Source organism: Oncorhynchus tshawytscha, unplaced genomic scaffold, assembly GCF_018296145.1.
Source record: "Oncorhynchus tshawytscha isolate Ot180627B unplaced genomic scaffold, Otsh_v2.0 Un_contig_740_pilon_pilon, whole genome shotgun sequence".
In the NCBI taxonomy this organism is placed as follows: Eukaryota; Metazoa; Chordata; class Actinopteri; order Salmoniformes; family Salmonidae; genus Oncorhynchus; species Oncorhynchus tshawytscha.
Genome location: NW_024609694.1, coordinates 172842 through 187500, shown reverse-complemented (window position 1 = coordinate 187500; position 14659 = coordinate 172842). Strand labels below are relative to the sequence as shown.

At 43.4% G+C, this 14659-nt stretch overlaps 1 protein-coding gene across 5 annotated transcripts in view; it reads left to right on the top strand.

Annotated features, from left to right (window-relative positions):
• The window catches only part of LOC112235712 (glutamate receptor 2-like), a 68079-nt gene that overhangs the window by 41276 nt on the left and 12144 nt on the right, over positions 1 to 14659 (top strand). For 2 of the 5 annotated variants that reach the window (XM_042316987.1, XM_042316989.1), the window contains exons 13-14: positions 5959 to 6206; positions 9580 to 9694. In XM_042316987.1, coding sequence (XP_042172921.1) covers positions 5959 to 6206; positions 9580 to 9694 — 363 coding nt within the window. Of the gene's footprint in view, positions 1 to 5958; positions 6207 to 8972; positions 9088 to 9579; positions 9695 to 14659 lie in introns of all 5 variants that reach the window. The other 3 variants (XM_042316986.1, XM_042316988.1, XR_006082600.1) reach the window with 2 other exon arrangements.

Genomic DNA, 14659 nt, shown 5'->3' with positions numbered 1-14659 from the left:
TTCCCACCTGGACAAAAGGAACACCTATGTGAGAATGCTGTTCATTGACTATAGCTCAGCGTTCAACACCATAGTGCCCACGAAGCTCATCACCAAGCTTAGGAACCTGGGACTAAACAACTCCCTCTGCAACTGGATCCTGGACTTCCTGATGGACCTCCCCCAGGTGTTAAGGGTAGGTAACAACACATCCACCACGCTGATCCTCAACACAGGGGACCCCTCAGGGGTGCGTACTTAGTCCCCTCCTGTACTCCCTGTTCACCCATGACTGCATGGCCAAGCACGACTCCAACACCATCATTAAGTTTGCTGACGACGATGAGATAGGGAGGAGGTCAAATCAAATCAAATCAAATTTATTTATATAGCCCTTCGTACATCAGCTGATATCTCAAAGTGCTGTACAGAAACCCAGCCTAAAACCCCAAACAGCAAGCAATGCAGACGTAGAAGCATGGTGGCTAGGAAAAACTCCCTAGAGGCCAAAACCTAGGAAGAAACCTAGAGAGGAACCAGGCTATGTGGGGTGGCCAGTCCTCTTCTGGCTGTGCCGGGTGGAGATTATAACAGAACATGGCCAAGATGTTCAAAAATGACCAGCATGGTCCAATAATAATATGGCAGAACAGTTGAAACTGGAGCAGCAGCACGGCCAGGTGGACTGGGGACAGCAAGGAGTCATCATGTCAGGTAGTCCTGAGGCATGGTCCTAGGGCTCAGGTCCTCCGAGAGAGAGAAAGAAAGAGAGAAAGAGAGAATTAGAGAGAGCACACTTAAATTCACACAGGACACCGAATAGGACAGGAGAAGTACTCCAGATATAACAAACTGACCCTAGCCCCCCGACACATAAACTACTGCAGCATAAATACTGGAGGCTGAGACAGGAGGGGTCAGGAGACACTGTGGCCCCATCCGAGGACAGGTCAGAGACCTGGCTGTGTGGTGCCAGAATAACAACCTCTCCCTCAACGTGAGCTAGACAAAGGAGCTGATCGTGGACTACAGGAAAAGGCGGGCCGAACACGCCCCTATTCGCATCGATGGGACTGTAGTGGAGCAGGTTGAGAGCTTCAAGTACCTTGGTGTCCACATCACCAACAAACTAACATGGTCCAAACACACCAAGACAGTTGAGAAGATGGCACAACAACACATTTTCCCCCTCAGGAGACTGAAAAGATTTGGCATGTGTCCCCCGATCCTCAACAATTTCCTCAGCTACACCATCGAGAGCATCCTGACCAGTTGCCTCACCGCATGGTATGGCAACTGCTCAGCATCTGCCCGTAAGGTGCTACAGAAGGTAGTGTGAACGGCCCAGTACTTCACTGGGGCCAAGCTTCCTGCCATCCAGGACCTCTCTACCAGGTGGTGTCAGAGGAAGGCCCTAAAAATGGTCAAAGACTCCAGTCACCCAAGTCATAGACTGTTCTCTCTGCTACCGCACAGCAAGCAGTACCGGAGCCCCAAGTCTAGGTCCAAGAGGCTTCTAAACAACTTCTACCCCCAAGCCGTAATACTGCTGAACAATGTATGAAATAGCCAACTGGACTATTTACATTGCCAGAGCAGTCAGACAGACCAGAGCAGTCAGACCGGCAGACCAAACCAGAGCAGTCAGACAGACCAGAGCAGTCAGACCAGAGCAGTCAGACAGACCAGAGCAGTCAGACCGGCAGACCAGACCAGAGCAGTCAGACAGACCAGAGCAGTCAGACCGGCAGACCAGACCAGAGCAGTCAGACAGACAGACCAGACCAGAGCAGTCAGACAGACCAGAGCAGTATGATATCACACACACACGCACATCACTACGGCTATGTATCATATCACACACACGCACACACACACACACACACACACACACACACACACACACACACACACACACACACACACACACACACACACACACACACATGCACACACACACACACACACACACACACACACACACACACAAAAACAGAAACCCAACAAGCAATAATTTCACACACACACACACACATACACAATACGGCCATGCATCATATCACACACAACGGCCATGCAAATCACACACTCTCATAAAACACATCAATAAAGCATAATACACACATCAATACGATCAGACACATTCAGCCTCAACGCCCAAAATGAACTGGTAGTGACAGGCTGGTAGGGGTTAGAGGCTAGGAAGCAGAGAGGTTAGAGGCACACACACACCAATACGGCCATGCATCATATCACACACTCTCATAAACACATCAATAAAGCATAATACACACATCAATACGATCAGACACATTCACATGCCTCAACGCCCAAAATGAACTGGTAGTGACAGGCTGGTAGGGGTTAGAGGCTAGGAAGCAGAGGTTAGAGGCTAGGAAGCAGGGGTTAGAGGCTAGGAAGCAGGGGTTAGAGGCTAGGAAGCAGGGGTTAGAGGCTAGGAAGCAGGGGTTAGGGTGTAGGGATTAGAGGCTAGGAAGCAGGGGTTAGGGTATAGGGATTAGAGGCTAGGAAGCAGGGGTTAGGGTGTAGGGATTAGAGGCTAGGAAGCAGGGGTTAGGGTGTAGGGATTAGAGGCTAGGAAGCAGGGGTTAGGGTGTAGGGTTTATGAATATATACTGAACAAAAAACAGAAACCCAACAAGCAATAATTTCAAAGATTTTACTGAGTTACACTTCATATTAGGAAATCAGTCAATTTAAATAAATGAATTAGGCCCTAATCTATGGATTTCACATGAATGTGCAGGGGCCATGGGTGGGCCTGGAATACGCTGATTCGCAGAAAGATTAAAAACCCAGCCCAGTCACGGACCAGGATGTCTTGGAGGGCATGACCAGCTGGCCGGTGTGTTTACGGACATATTCAATCAATCCCTATACCAGTCTGCTGTTCCCACATGCTTCAAGAGGGCCACCATTGTTCCTGCTCCCAAGAAAGCTAAGGTAACTGAGCTAGGCCTGCCCACTTAGGAATCACTGGCCACTTTAAGGAAATGAAACACTAGCCACTTTAATAATGTCTCCTTATCTTGCATTACTCATCTCATATGTATATACTGTACTCTATACTATTCCACTGTATCGTAGTCACTTTAATTGTGTGTAAATACTGCATCACCCATCTCATATGTATATACTGTACTCTATACTATTCCACTGTATCTTAGTCACTTTAATTGTGTGTAAATACTGCATTACCCATCTCATATGTATAAACTGTACTCTATAATATTCCACTGTATCGTAGTCACTTTAATTGTGTGTAAATACTGCATCCCCCATCTCATATGTATATACTGTACTCTATACTATTCCACTGTATCGTAGTCACTTTAATTGTGTGTAAATACTGCATCCCCCATCTCATATGTATATACTGTACTCTATACTATTCCACTGTATCTGAGTCCAATGCTGCTCTGACATGTATATATTTTTAATCCATTCCTCACTTAGATTTACGTATATTTTGGGTAGTGAAACTCTTAGATATTACTGCACTGTTGGAGCTAGAAGCACAAGCATTTAGTTAGATATTACTGCACTGTTGGAGCTAGAAGCACAAGCATTTAGTTAGATATTACTGCACTGTTGGAGCTAGAAGCACAAGCATTTAGTTAGATATTACTGCACTGTTGGAGCTAGAAGCACAAGCATTTAGTTAGATATTACTGGTTAGATATTACTGCACTGTCAGAGCTAGAAGCACAAGCATTTAGTTAGATATTACTGCACTGTTGGAGCTAGAAGCACAAGCATTTAGTTAGATATTACTGCACTGTTGGAGCTAGAAGCACAAGCATTTAGTTAGATATTACTGCACTGTTAGAGCTAGATGCACAAGCATTTAGTTAGATATTACTGCACTGTTGGAGCTAGAAGCACAAGCATTTAGTTAGATATTACTGCACTGTTAGAGCTAGAAGCACAAGCATTTAGTTAGATATTACTGCACTGTTGTTAGAGCTAGCTTTAGAAGTTAGATATTACTGCACTGTTAGTTAGATTTAGTTAGATATTACTGCACTGTTAGAGCTGCACTGTTAGAGCTAGAAGCACAAGCATTTAGTTAGATATTACTGCACTGTTAGAAGCTAGAAGCACAAGCATTTAGTTAGATATTACTGCACTGTTAGAGCTAGAAGCACAAGCATTTAGTTAGATATTACTGCACTGTTGGAGCTAGAAGCACAAGCATTTAGTTAGATATTACTGGTTAGATATTACTGGTTAGATATTACTGGTTAGATATTACTGGTTAGATATTACTGGTTAGATTTTACTGGTTAGATATTACTGGTTAGATATTACTGGTTAGATATTACTGGTTAGATATTACTGGTTAGATATTACTGGTTAGATTTTACTGGTTAGATATTACTGGTTAGATATTACTGGTTAGATATTACCGGTTAGATATTACTGGTTAGATATTACTGGTTAGATTTTACTGGTTAGATATTACTGGTTAGATATTGCTGGTTAGATATTACTGCTCTGTCGGAGCTGGAAGCACAAGCATTTCACTACACTCGCAATAACATCTGCTAACCATGTGTATGTGACCAATAGCATCTGCTAACCATGTGTATGAGACCAATAACATCTGCTAACCATGTGTATGTGACCAATAACATCTGCTAACCACGTGTATGTGACCAATAACATCTGCTAACCATGTGTATGTGACCAATAACATCTGCTAACCATGTGACCAATAACATCTGCTAACCATGTGTATGGTACCAATACATTTGATTTGATTTTCACTTGGGAGCCAGGCCCACCCACTGGGGAGCCAGGCCCAGCCAATCAGAATTAGTTTTCCCCACAAAGGGCTTTATTACAGACAGAAATACTCCTCAGTTTCATCAGCTGTCCGGGTGGCTGGTCTCAGACGATCTCACAGGTGAAGAACCCGGATGTGGAGGTCCTGGGCTGGCGTAGTTACTCGTAGTCTGTGGTTGAAAGGCCAGTTGGACGTACTGCCAAATTGTCTAAAACGACGCTGAAGGCGGCTTATGGTAGAGAAATTAACATTGAATTCTCAGGCAACAGCTCTGGTGGACATTCCTGCAATCAGCATGCCAACTGCACGCTCCCTCAAAACATGAGACATCTATGGCATTGTGTTGTGACAAAACTGCTCATTTTAAACGGGCCTTTTATTGTCCCCGGCACAAGGTGCACCTGTGTAATGATCCTGCTGTTTAATCAGCTTACTGATATGCCACACCTGTCAGATGGATGGATTATCTTGACAAAGGAGAAATGCTCACTAACAGGGATGTAAACAAATTTGTGCCCAAAAATTGAGAGGAATAAGCTTTTTATGCCTATAGAACATTTCTGGGTTTTTTTTCAGCTCATGAAACATGGGACCAACACTTTACATGTCACGCCCTGACCATAGAGAGCTTTTTTATTTATTTGCATATTCCCGTTAGGATTTGCCTACTCTGTGAAGTGTGTGTGTGCTGAATCTCAAATCGCCCTCCTTCTAAGCAATGACATTTTTTAGAAACTTTGGCAAAAGGGTTTGTTACAGATTGTAGTTTTGGAAACAGAAAACTGTATGGAGATCAAATGTTTCATTGATGAGAACGTGTGCAGAATGTCGTCCAAAACAAGTCAAACATTGAAATACCTTTATAGAATGTAAAGTAACGACCCAAACCGGTCTGTATATCAAAACCGGTATATAGTAAAACACACTGGTCTGTATATCAAAACCGGTATATAGTAAAACACACTGGTCTGTGTATCAACACCGGTATATAGTAGAATACACTGGTCTGTGTATCAACACCGGTATATAGTAGAATACGGTATACCGTCCTACCCTAAGGTGTAGTTCTAATGTTTTGTCTCTCAACAGAGGTCGAAGATATTGCTGTTTGACAAGATGTGGCGGGTGTAGAGGTTAGGGTGTAGTTCTAATGTGTTGTCTCTCAACAGAGGTCGAAGATAGCACTGTTTGACAAGATGTGGCAGTACATGAAGTCAGCAGAGCCGTCTCCGTTTGTGAAGAAGACAGCGGAGGGGGTGCTGAGAGTCAGGAAGTCCAAGGGGAAGTACGCGTACCTTCTGGAGTCCACCATGAACGAGTACATCGAGCAGAGGAAACCCTGCGACACCATGAAGGTGGGAGGGAACCTGGACTCTAAAGGATACGGCATCGCCACGCCAAAAGGCTCCCCATTAAGGTGGGTGAGATAGTATAACAATATGTCCTCTAATGTTGTTATAGTATCTTACCTACCCTGATGATCTGAAACACAGTGGTTTATATACAGGCTAGTATAGTATAGTATATTATATTATAGTATAACAATATGTCCTCTAATGTTGTTATAGTATCTTACCCACCCTGATGATCTGAAACACAGTGGTTTATATACAGGCTAGTATAGTATAGTATATTATAGTATAGTATAGTATATTATATTATATTATGGTATAACAATATGTCCTCTAATGTTGTTATAGTATCTTACCCACCCTGATGATCTGAAACACAGTGGTTTATATACAGGCTAGTATAGTATATTATAGTATAACAATATGTCCTCTAATGTTGTTATAGTATCTTACCTACCCTGATGATCTGAAACACAGTGGTTTATATACAGGCTAGTATAGTATAGTATAGTATAGTATAGTATAGTATAGTATAGTATAGTATAGTATATTATGGTATAACAATATGTCCTCTAATGTTGTTATAGTATCTTACCCACCCTGATGATCTGAAACACAGTGGTTTATATACAGGCTAGTATAGTATATTATATTATAACAATATGTCCTCTAATGTTGTTATAGTATTTTACCTACTCTGATGACCTGATACACAGTGATTTATATTAGAATAGTCTAGTATAATATAGTACAGTATAGTACTCCCCATTCCCAGCTCTGATCACCTGTAAGCCTAGGGAAGACAACACTACCCCAGAGTTCTTGGCAGCTGGAAATAGAACTACACTACCTATAGTTTTTAGTGGCTGGCCACAGGACTACATTACCCATAGTTCTTAGTGGCTGGTCACAATAAACCCCTGCAGTACCTAGGGATGGGCTTCAGACCAATAGTTATCTTGCTTCTTCCTGATTGGCTGAAGAGAGAATGTTGTCGCTAATGCCTGGGTTGTTTTGGAGCAGCCATACTATGAGGGTCAAGATCAGGTTTGGGTTTAGGGCTAGGGCTAGGGGTTGGGTTAGGGAATATCAGGGTACTGAGGAAGGATGGTTGAGGAGTATTTTTACAAGGCCACTAGTGTGATCTTTAATTAGTCCATCTGTATGACTGTTGTGTTTCTTATTTGTTTAAATGCCTATCTGTTGAACTGCTGTCTGATCGCTCTGTTTCTCTGGAGTGATGTCTGTTCTCTGACACTGTGGGTCATGTGACTATTATTATTATTTAGGCCTGTTTATTACTGGGTCATATTATTATTATTAATAATAATATTATTATTATTTAGACCTGTTTACTACTGGGTCATATTATTATTATTATTAACATTAATATTATTATTATTAATATTATTATTATTTAGACCTGTTTACTACTGGGTCATATTATTATTATTATTATTATTATTATTTAGATCTGTTTATTACTAGGTCATATTATTATTATTAATATTATTTAGACCTGTTTACTACTGGGTCATATTATTATTATTTAGACCTGTTTATTACTAGGTCATATTATTATTATTAATATTATTAATATTATTAATAGTATTATTATTATTTAGACCTGTTTACTACTGGGTCATATTATTATTATTAATATTATTAATATAATTATTATTATTAATATGATTATTATTAATATTATTAATATTATTATTAATATTATTATTATTATTATTTAGACCAGTTTACTACTGGGTCATATTATTATTATTAATATTATTAACATAAGTATTATTATTAATATTAATATTATTATTATTAATATTATTATTATTTAGACCAGTTTACTACTGGGTCATATTATTATTATTATTAATATTATTAATATACGTATTATTATTAATATTAATATTATTATTATTAATATTATTATTATTTAGACCTGTTTATTACTGGGTCATATTATCATTATTAATATTATTATTATTATTATTTAGACCGGTTTATTACTGGGTCATATTATTATTATTAATATTATTATTAATATTATTGTTATTAATATTATTATTATTAATATTATTACTATTATTATTATTTAGACCTGTTTATTACTGGGGCATATTATTATTATTATTAACATTAATATTATTTATATTATTATTATTAATATTATTATTATTTAGACCTGTTTATTACTGGGTCATATTATTATTATTAATATTATTATTAATATGATTATTATTTAGTCCTGTTTACTACTGGGTCTTATTATTATTAATAATATTATTATTATTAATATTATTATTATTTAGACCTGTGTATTACTGGGTCATATTATTATTATTATTAATATTTTTATTATTATTATTAATAGTATTATTATTTAGACCTGTTTACTACTGGGTCATATTATTATTATTATTATTAATATTATTATTTTTATTTAGACCTGTTTATTACTGGGTCATATTATTATTATTGTTATTATTATTATAATATTAACCAGTTTATTACTTGATAATTATATTATTATTATAATTATTATTATAATATAAACCAGTTTATTACTGGCTATAGCCCAAGCATGTATATTATATTATCTCATTATGTTAGCCCTCTGTACACTAGCCTTTAGCCACATTCCCAATAACAGATGCTGATACATTATGCTAAGCTAATTGCAAATGCTGATTTACAATATTAAGGTTAAGGCTAATTGCTAACAGTAATGGTAATATCTAAGGTTAAGGCTAACTGCAAAAGATCAGCTCGGGGAACAGACCTGTCACATCATCCTGTCTCACCAGTGTGTTTTATCTTGGTAGAAATGCAGTGAACCTGGCCGTGTTAAAACTGAATGAGCAGGGCCTGTTGGACAAACTGAAAAATAAATGGTGGTACGACAAGGGAGAGTGTGGCAGCGGAGGAGGAGAAAGCAAGGTTAGCCCCGACCCCAGCCGCCACCAGGCCACAGACTGGTAACTAAGGCCAGGGAGTAAGCAGCACACACACGGCACGGCGCCGACACACACACCTCACCCCTGGGATTCTGGAGCTAATCAACTCCTTGAATGGATCAGGGGGATTGATTGATTGATTTTATTTGGCAGTCATAAAAAGCATATATATACACATACCATTGAGCTATGTGAAGTAGAGAGGCTGTGCTCTGTGTCTGTGCTGCTTTCTCAGGGTGATGCGTTGGTGCCTATCTGTCTGGTTGAGCTCAATGTTCAGCCAGGACATGTAGAGCAACAAGGCCTATCGCCACCTCAATTAGACAACACATAGGAAGGCTAGATAAGGCTTAATAACAGCTGTTGTAGGGAGGCAGGAAGCTACATAAGGCTACATAACAGCTGTATGTCATGAAATAATAACATAACATAACATAGCTAATGTTATTTATGTTATTCCCCGTGCCGTGTGAAGAGTGCCAGTAAACCTAGCGGTGTTGAAACTCAGTGAACAAGGAGTCTTAGACAAGCTAAAGAACAAGTGGTGGTACGATAAAGGGGAATGTGGAACCAAGGACTCAGGAAGTAAGGTCAGTCACAGTGGGACACACACACACACTGTACACACACTGTCTGTGTCAGGCCCGCTAGTATGTGGTGCCGTTTCTAAAGATAGATTTATCAGGTCCAACTAAAGAAAATGTCCTTATAAATCAGATTGTAAAACATTAAGATGATTCAACTTTACAAACGACACCCCATAGGCTAGCAGGGTAAATAAATGTGTGGTTTGAGTTGATGAGACTGCTGTTCACATGCAGTACTGTTTAACACAGAACACACCACAGTACTACACACTGTCTACACACACAAAACCAGTATGTTACAATTCCCTTCATAGGATGCCCGGAGGCAAAGTCAATAATATCCGTAGGGTGATTGGTTGAGCGTTCTTGGTCACTCTGGGCCCTTAACAAAACACAAAACATGGCAAGCAATTTCTCCTCGTATCTGAAATCACATCAATGACAGTTCTTTTAAAATTAAAAGACAAATCTAAGATTCCCACGCAGGAACCTTGTCACCAAGATGGGCTTGCCAGCTAGCTACAGGGTTGGAGTCAATGTGGGCTTGCCAGCTAGCTACAGGGTTGGAGTCATGGCTTGCCAGCTAGCTACAGGGTTGGAGTCAAGGTGGGCTTGCCAGCTAGCTACAGGGTTGGAGTCAAGGTGGGCTTGCCAGCTAGCTACAGGGTTGGTGTCATGGCTTGCCAGCTTGCCAGCTAGCTACAGGGTTGGAGTCAAGGTGGGCTTGCCAGCTAGCTACAGGTTTGGAGTCATAGCTTGCCAGCTAGCTACAGGGTTGGAGTCAAGGTGGGCTTGCCAGCTAGCTACAGGGTTGGAGTCAAGGTGGGCTTGCCAGCTAGCTACAGGGTTGGAGTCAAGGTGGGCTTGCCAGCTAGCTACAGGGTTGGAGTCATGGTGGGCTTGCCAGCTAGCTACAGGGTTGGAGTCATGGTGGGCTTGCCAGCTAGCTACAGGGTTGGAGTCAAGATGGGGTTGCCAGCTAGCTACAGGGTTGGAGTCATGGTGGGCTTGCCAGCTAGCTACAGGGTTGGAGTCAAGATGGGCCAGCTAGCTACAGGGTTGCAAGGTGGGCAGCTAGCTACAGGGTTGGAGTCATGGTGGGCTTGCCAGCTAGCTACAGGGTTGGAGTCAAGGTGGGCTTGCCAGCTAGCTACAGGGTTGGAGTCATGGTGGGCTTGCCAGCTAGCTACATGGTTGGAGTCATGGTGGGCTTGCCAGCTAGCTACAGGGTTGGTCAGTCATGGTGGGCTTGCCAGCTAGCTACAGGGTTGGAGTCATGGTGGGCTTGCCAGCTAGCTACAGGGTTGGAGTCATGGTGGGCTTGCCAGCTAGCTACAGGGTTGGAGTCATGGTGGGCTTGCCAGCTAGCTACAGGGTTGGAGTCATGGCTTGCCAGCTAGCTACAGGGTTGGAGTCAAGGTGGGCTTGCCAGCTAGCTACAGGGTTGGAGTCATGGTGGGCGTGCCAGCTAGCTACAGGGTTGGAGTCAAGGTGGGCTTGCCAGCTAGCTACAGGGTTGGAGTCATGGTGGGCGTGCCAGCTAGCTACAGGGTTGGAGTCAATGCTTGCCAGCTAGCTACAGGGTTGGAGTCAAGGTGGGCGTGCCAGCTAGCTACAGGGTTGGAGTCAAGGCTTGCCAGCTAGCTACAGGGTTGGAGTCATGGTGGGCTTGCCAGCTAGCTACAGGGTTGGAGTCATGGTGGGCTTGCCAGCTAGCTACAGGGTTGGAGTCATGGTGGGCTTGCCAGCTAGCTACAGGGTTGGAGTCATGGTGGGCTTGCCAGCTAGCTACAGGGTTGGAGTCATGGTGGGCTTGCCAGTTGGGTTGGAGTCAAGGTGGGCTTGGAGTCAGCTAGCTACAGGGTTGGAGTCATGGTGGGCTGCCAGCTAGCTACAGGGTTGGTCATGGTGGGCTTGCCAGCAAGATGGCTTGCCAGCTAGCTACAGGGTTGCCAGCTAGCTACATGGTTGGAGTCATGGTGGGCTTGCCAGCTAGCTACAGGGTTGGAGTCATGGTGGGCTTGCCAGCTAGCTACAGGGTTGGAGTCAAGGTGGGCTTGCCAGCTAGCTACAGGGTTGGAGTCATGGTGGGCTTGCCAGCTAGCTACAGGGTTGGAGTCAAGGTGGGCTTGCCAGCTAGCTACAGGGTTGGAGTCAAGGTGGGCTTGCCAGCTAGCTACAGGTTGGAGTCATGGTGGGCTTGCCAGCTAGCTACAGGGTTGGAGTCAAGGTGGGCTTGCCAGCTAGCTACAGGGTTGGAGTCAAGGTGGGCTTGCCAGCTAGCTACAGGGTTGGAGTCATGGCTTGGGTTGGAGCTTGCCAGCTAGCTAGGGTTGGAGTCATGGTGGGCTTGCCAGCTAGCTACAGGGTTGGAGTCATGGTGGGCTTGCCAGCTAGCTACAGGTTTGGAGTCATGGTGGGCTTGCCAGCTAGCTACAGGGTTGGAGTCATGGTGGGCTTGCCAGCTAGCTACAGGGTTGGAGTCATGGGCTTGCCAGCTAGCTACAGGGTTGGAGTCATGGGCTTGCCAGCTAGCTACAGGGTTGGAGTCAAGGTGGGCTTGCCAGCTAGCTACAGGGTTGGTCAAGGTGGGCTTGCCAGCTAGCTACAGGGTTGGTCAGTCAGCTGGCTTGCCAGCTAGCTACAGGGTTGGAGTCATGGCTTGCCAGCTAGCTACATGGTTGGAGTCAAGGTGGGCTTGCCAGCTAGCTACATGGTTGGAGTCATGGTGGGCTTGCCAGCTAGCTACAGGGTTGGAGTCATGGCTTGCCAGCTAGCTACAGGGTTGGAGTCATCTAAGACTTTTTCTTATGAAACAACTCAAAAGTGGTCATAAACGCTAAGGGTTTGTCACCAGGACATTTTTCCCCATTCTTTTTTTTATTCTGGAGCCAGGGGGTGAGAGATGATTCCACCATGGGCAGCAACAACTGGATACTAGTTTGTTTTCAGCCACATACTCTATGTTCAACTCATAGCTAGTTTAAGATAGCTACTGACTGAAATGTAAATAGGTAGCTAGCATGTTGGCTCACACTGGCCAGACAGTAGCCAACAAGCTAACTAGCTAATTGTTGATGCCAAAGGACACAGTTAGCTAGACTCTGGAGCTAATGGGCACACAGGCTACAGTGGCCAACTGCCTAGACATGGTTACACCATGGAAAACTAGTTTGTTTTCTGACAAATATGTTCAACTCATAGGAGGATTTAGGAAGATAGCTAATTACTGCAATGTAGCTAGCTAGATCAGTGGCCAGGCAGTAGCAATAACTAGCTAGATCATTGGCCAGGCAGTTGCCACTACTAGCTAGATCAGTGGCCAGGCAGTTGCCACTACTAGCTAGTTCAGTGGCCAGGCAGTAGCCACTACTAGCTTGTTTTCTGACAAATATGTTCAACTCATAGCTAGGATTTAGGAGCTAATAGCCACTACTAGCTAGATCAGTGGCCAGGCAGTAGCCACTACTAGCTAGATCAGTGGCCAGGCAGTTGCCACTACTAGCTAGTTCAGTGGCCAGGCAGTAGCCACTACTAGCTAGATCAGTGGCCAGGCAGTAGCCACTACTAGCTAGATCAGTGGCCAGGCAGTAGCCACTACTAGCTAGATCAGTGGCCAGGCAGTAGCCACTGCTAGCTAGATCAGTGGACTGGCAGTAGTCACTGCTAGCTAGATCAGTGGCTGGCAGTAGCCACTGCTAGCTAGATCAGTGGCCAGGTAGTACCCACTACTAGCTAGATCAGTGGCCAGGTAGTACCCACTACTAGCTAGATCAGTGGCCAGGCAGTAGCCACTTCTAGCTAGATCAGTGGCCAGGCAGTAGCCACTAGTAGCTAGATCAGTGGCCAGGCAGTAGCCACTATTAGCTAGATCAGTGGCCAGGCAGTAGCCACTATTAGCTAGATCAGTGGCCAGGCAGTAGCCACTATTAGCTAGATCAGTGGCCAGGCAGTAGCCACTGCTAGCTAGCTAATCTTGGAATACCTATTCTGTGATACATTTGCGATAACTTGCTCATATCAAGCAACAGACAGTTTGTGGAAAGGTAAAAATAGCAATTATTGGACTCGTTTTATAAATGATCGGACAGTGAAACTAAAATAGATTGGTAACTAGCTGGATAGGCTTTCATTTCATTCCCAATGAATTTGGTGATCAAGCTGAGTTCCCCAAGTCGTACAGTACTTCCTGCCATGACTAGATGGCTCTGCAGCACAGTACAGTACTTCCTGCCATGACTAGATGGCTCTGCAGCACAGTACAGTACTTCCTGCCATGACTAGATGGTTCTGCAGCACAGTACAGTACTTCCTGCCATGACTAGATGGATGGTTCTGCAGCACAGTACAGTACTTCCTGCCATGACTAGATGGTTCTGCAGCACAGTGCAGTACTTCCTGCCATGACTAGATGGTTCTGCAGCACAGTACAGTACTTCCTGCCATGACTAGATGGTTCTGCAGCACAGTACAGTATTCCTGCCATGACTAGATGGCTCTGCAGCACAGTACAGTACTTCCTGCCATGACTACATGGCTCTGCAGCACAGTACAGTACTTCCTGCCATGACTAGATGGCTCTGCAGCACAGTACAGTACTTCCTGACATGACTAGATGGTTCTGCAGCACAGTACAGTACTTCCTGCCATGACTAGATGGATGGTTCTGCAGCACAGTACAGTACTTCCTGCCATGACTAGATGGCACTGCAGCACATCTGTGTGATGTCACATTCCCAAGAAGACTCAGCCAATTACCCTACGGGTGAATATTAATGACTTTTTCTCTAGGTATAGTACCAAAGGAAATTTGGTGACCAGTTCTGTCTACAACATGGCCGAATGCTTTCCCAGCCCCAATAGGCTGTCTTCCACCAAGGAAATAACACACACAGAAGCCTGCATGTGCAACAGCCCCAGACAGCTGATATATACTGCAGGAACAACATGTTGTAATGCTTTCTCCTT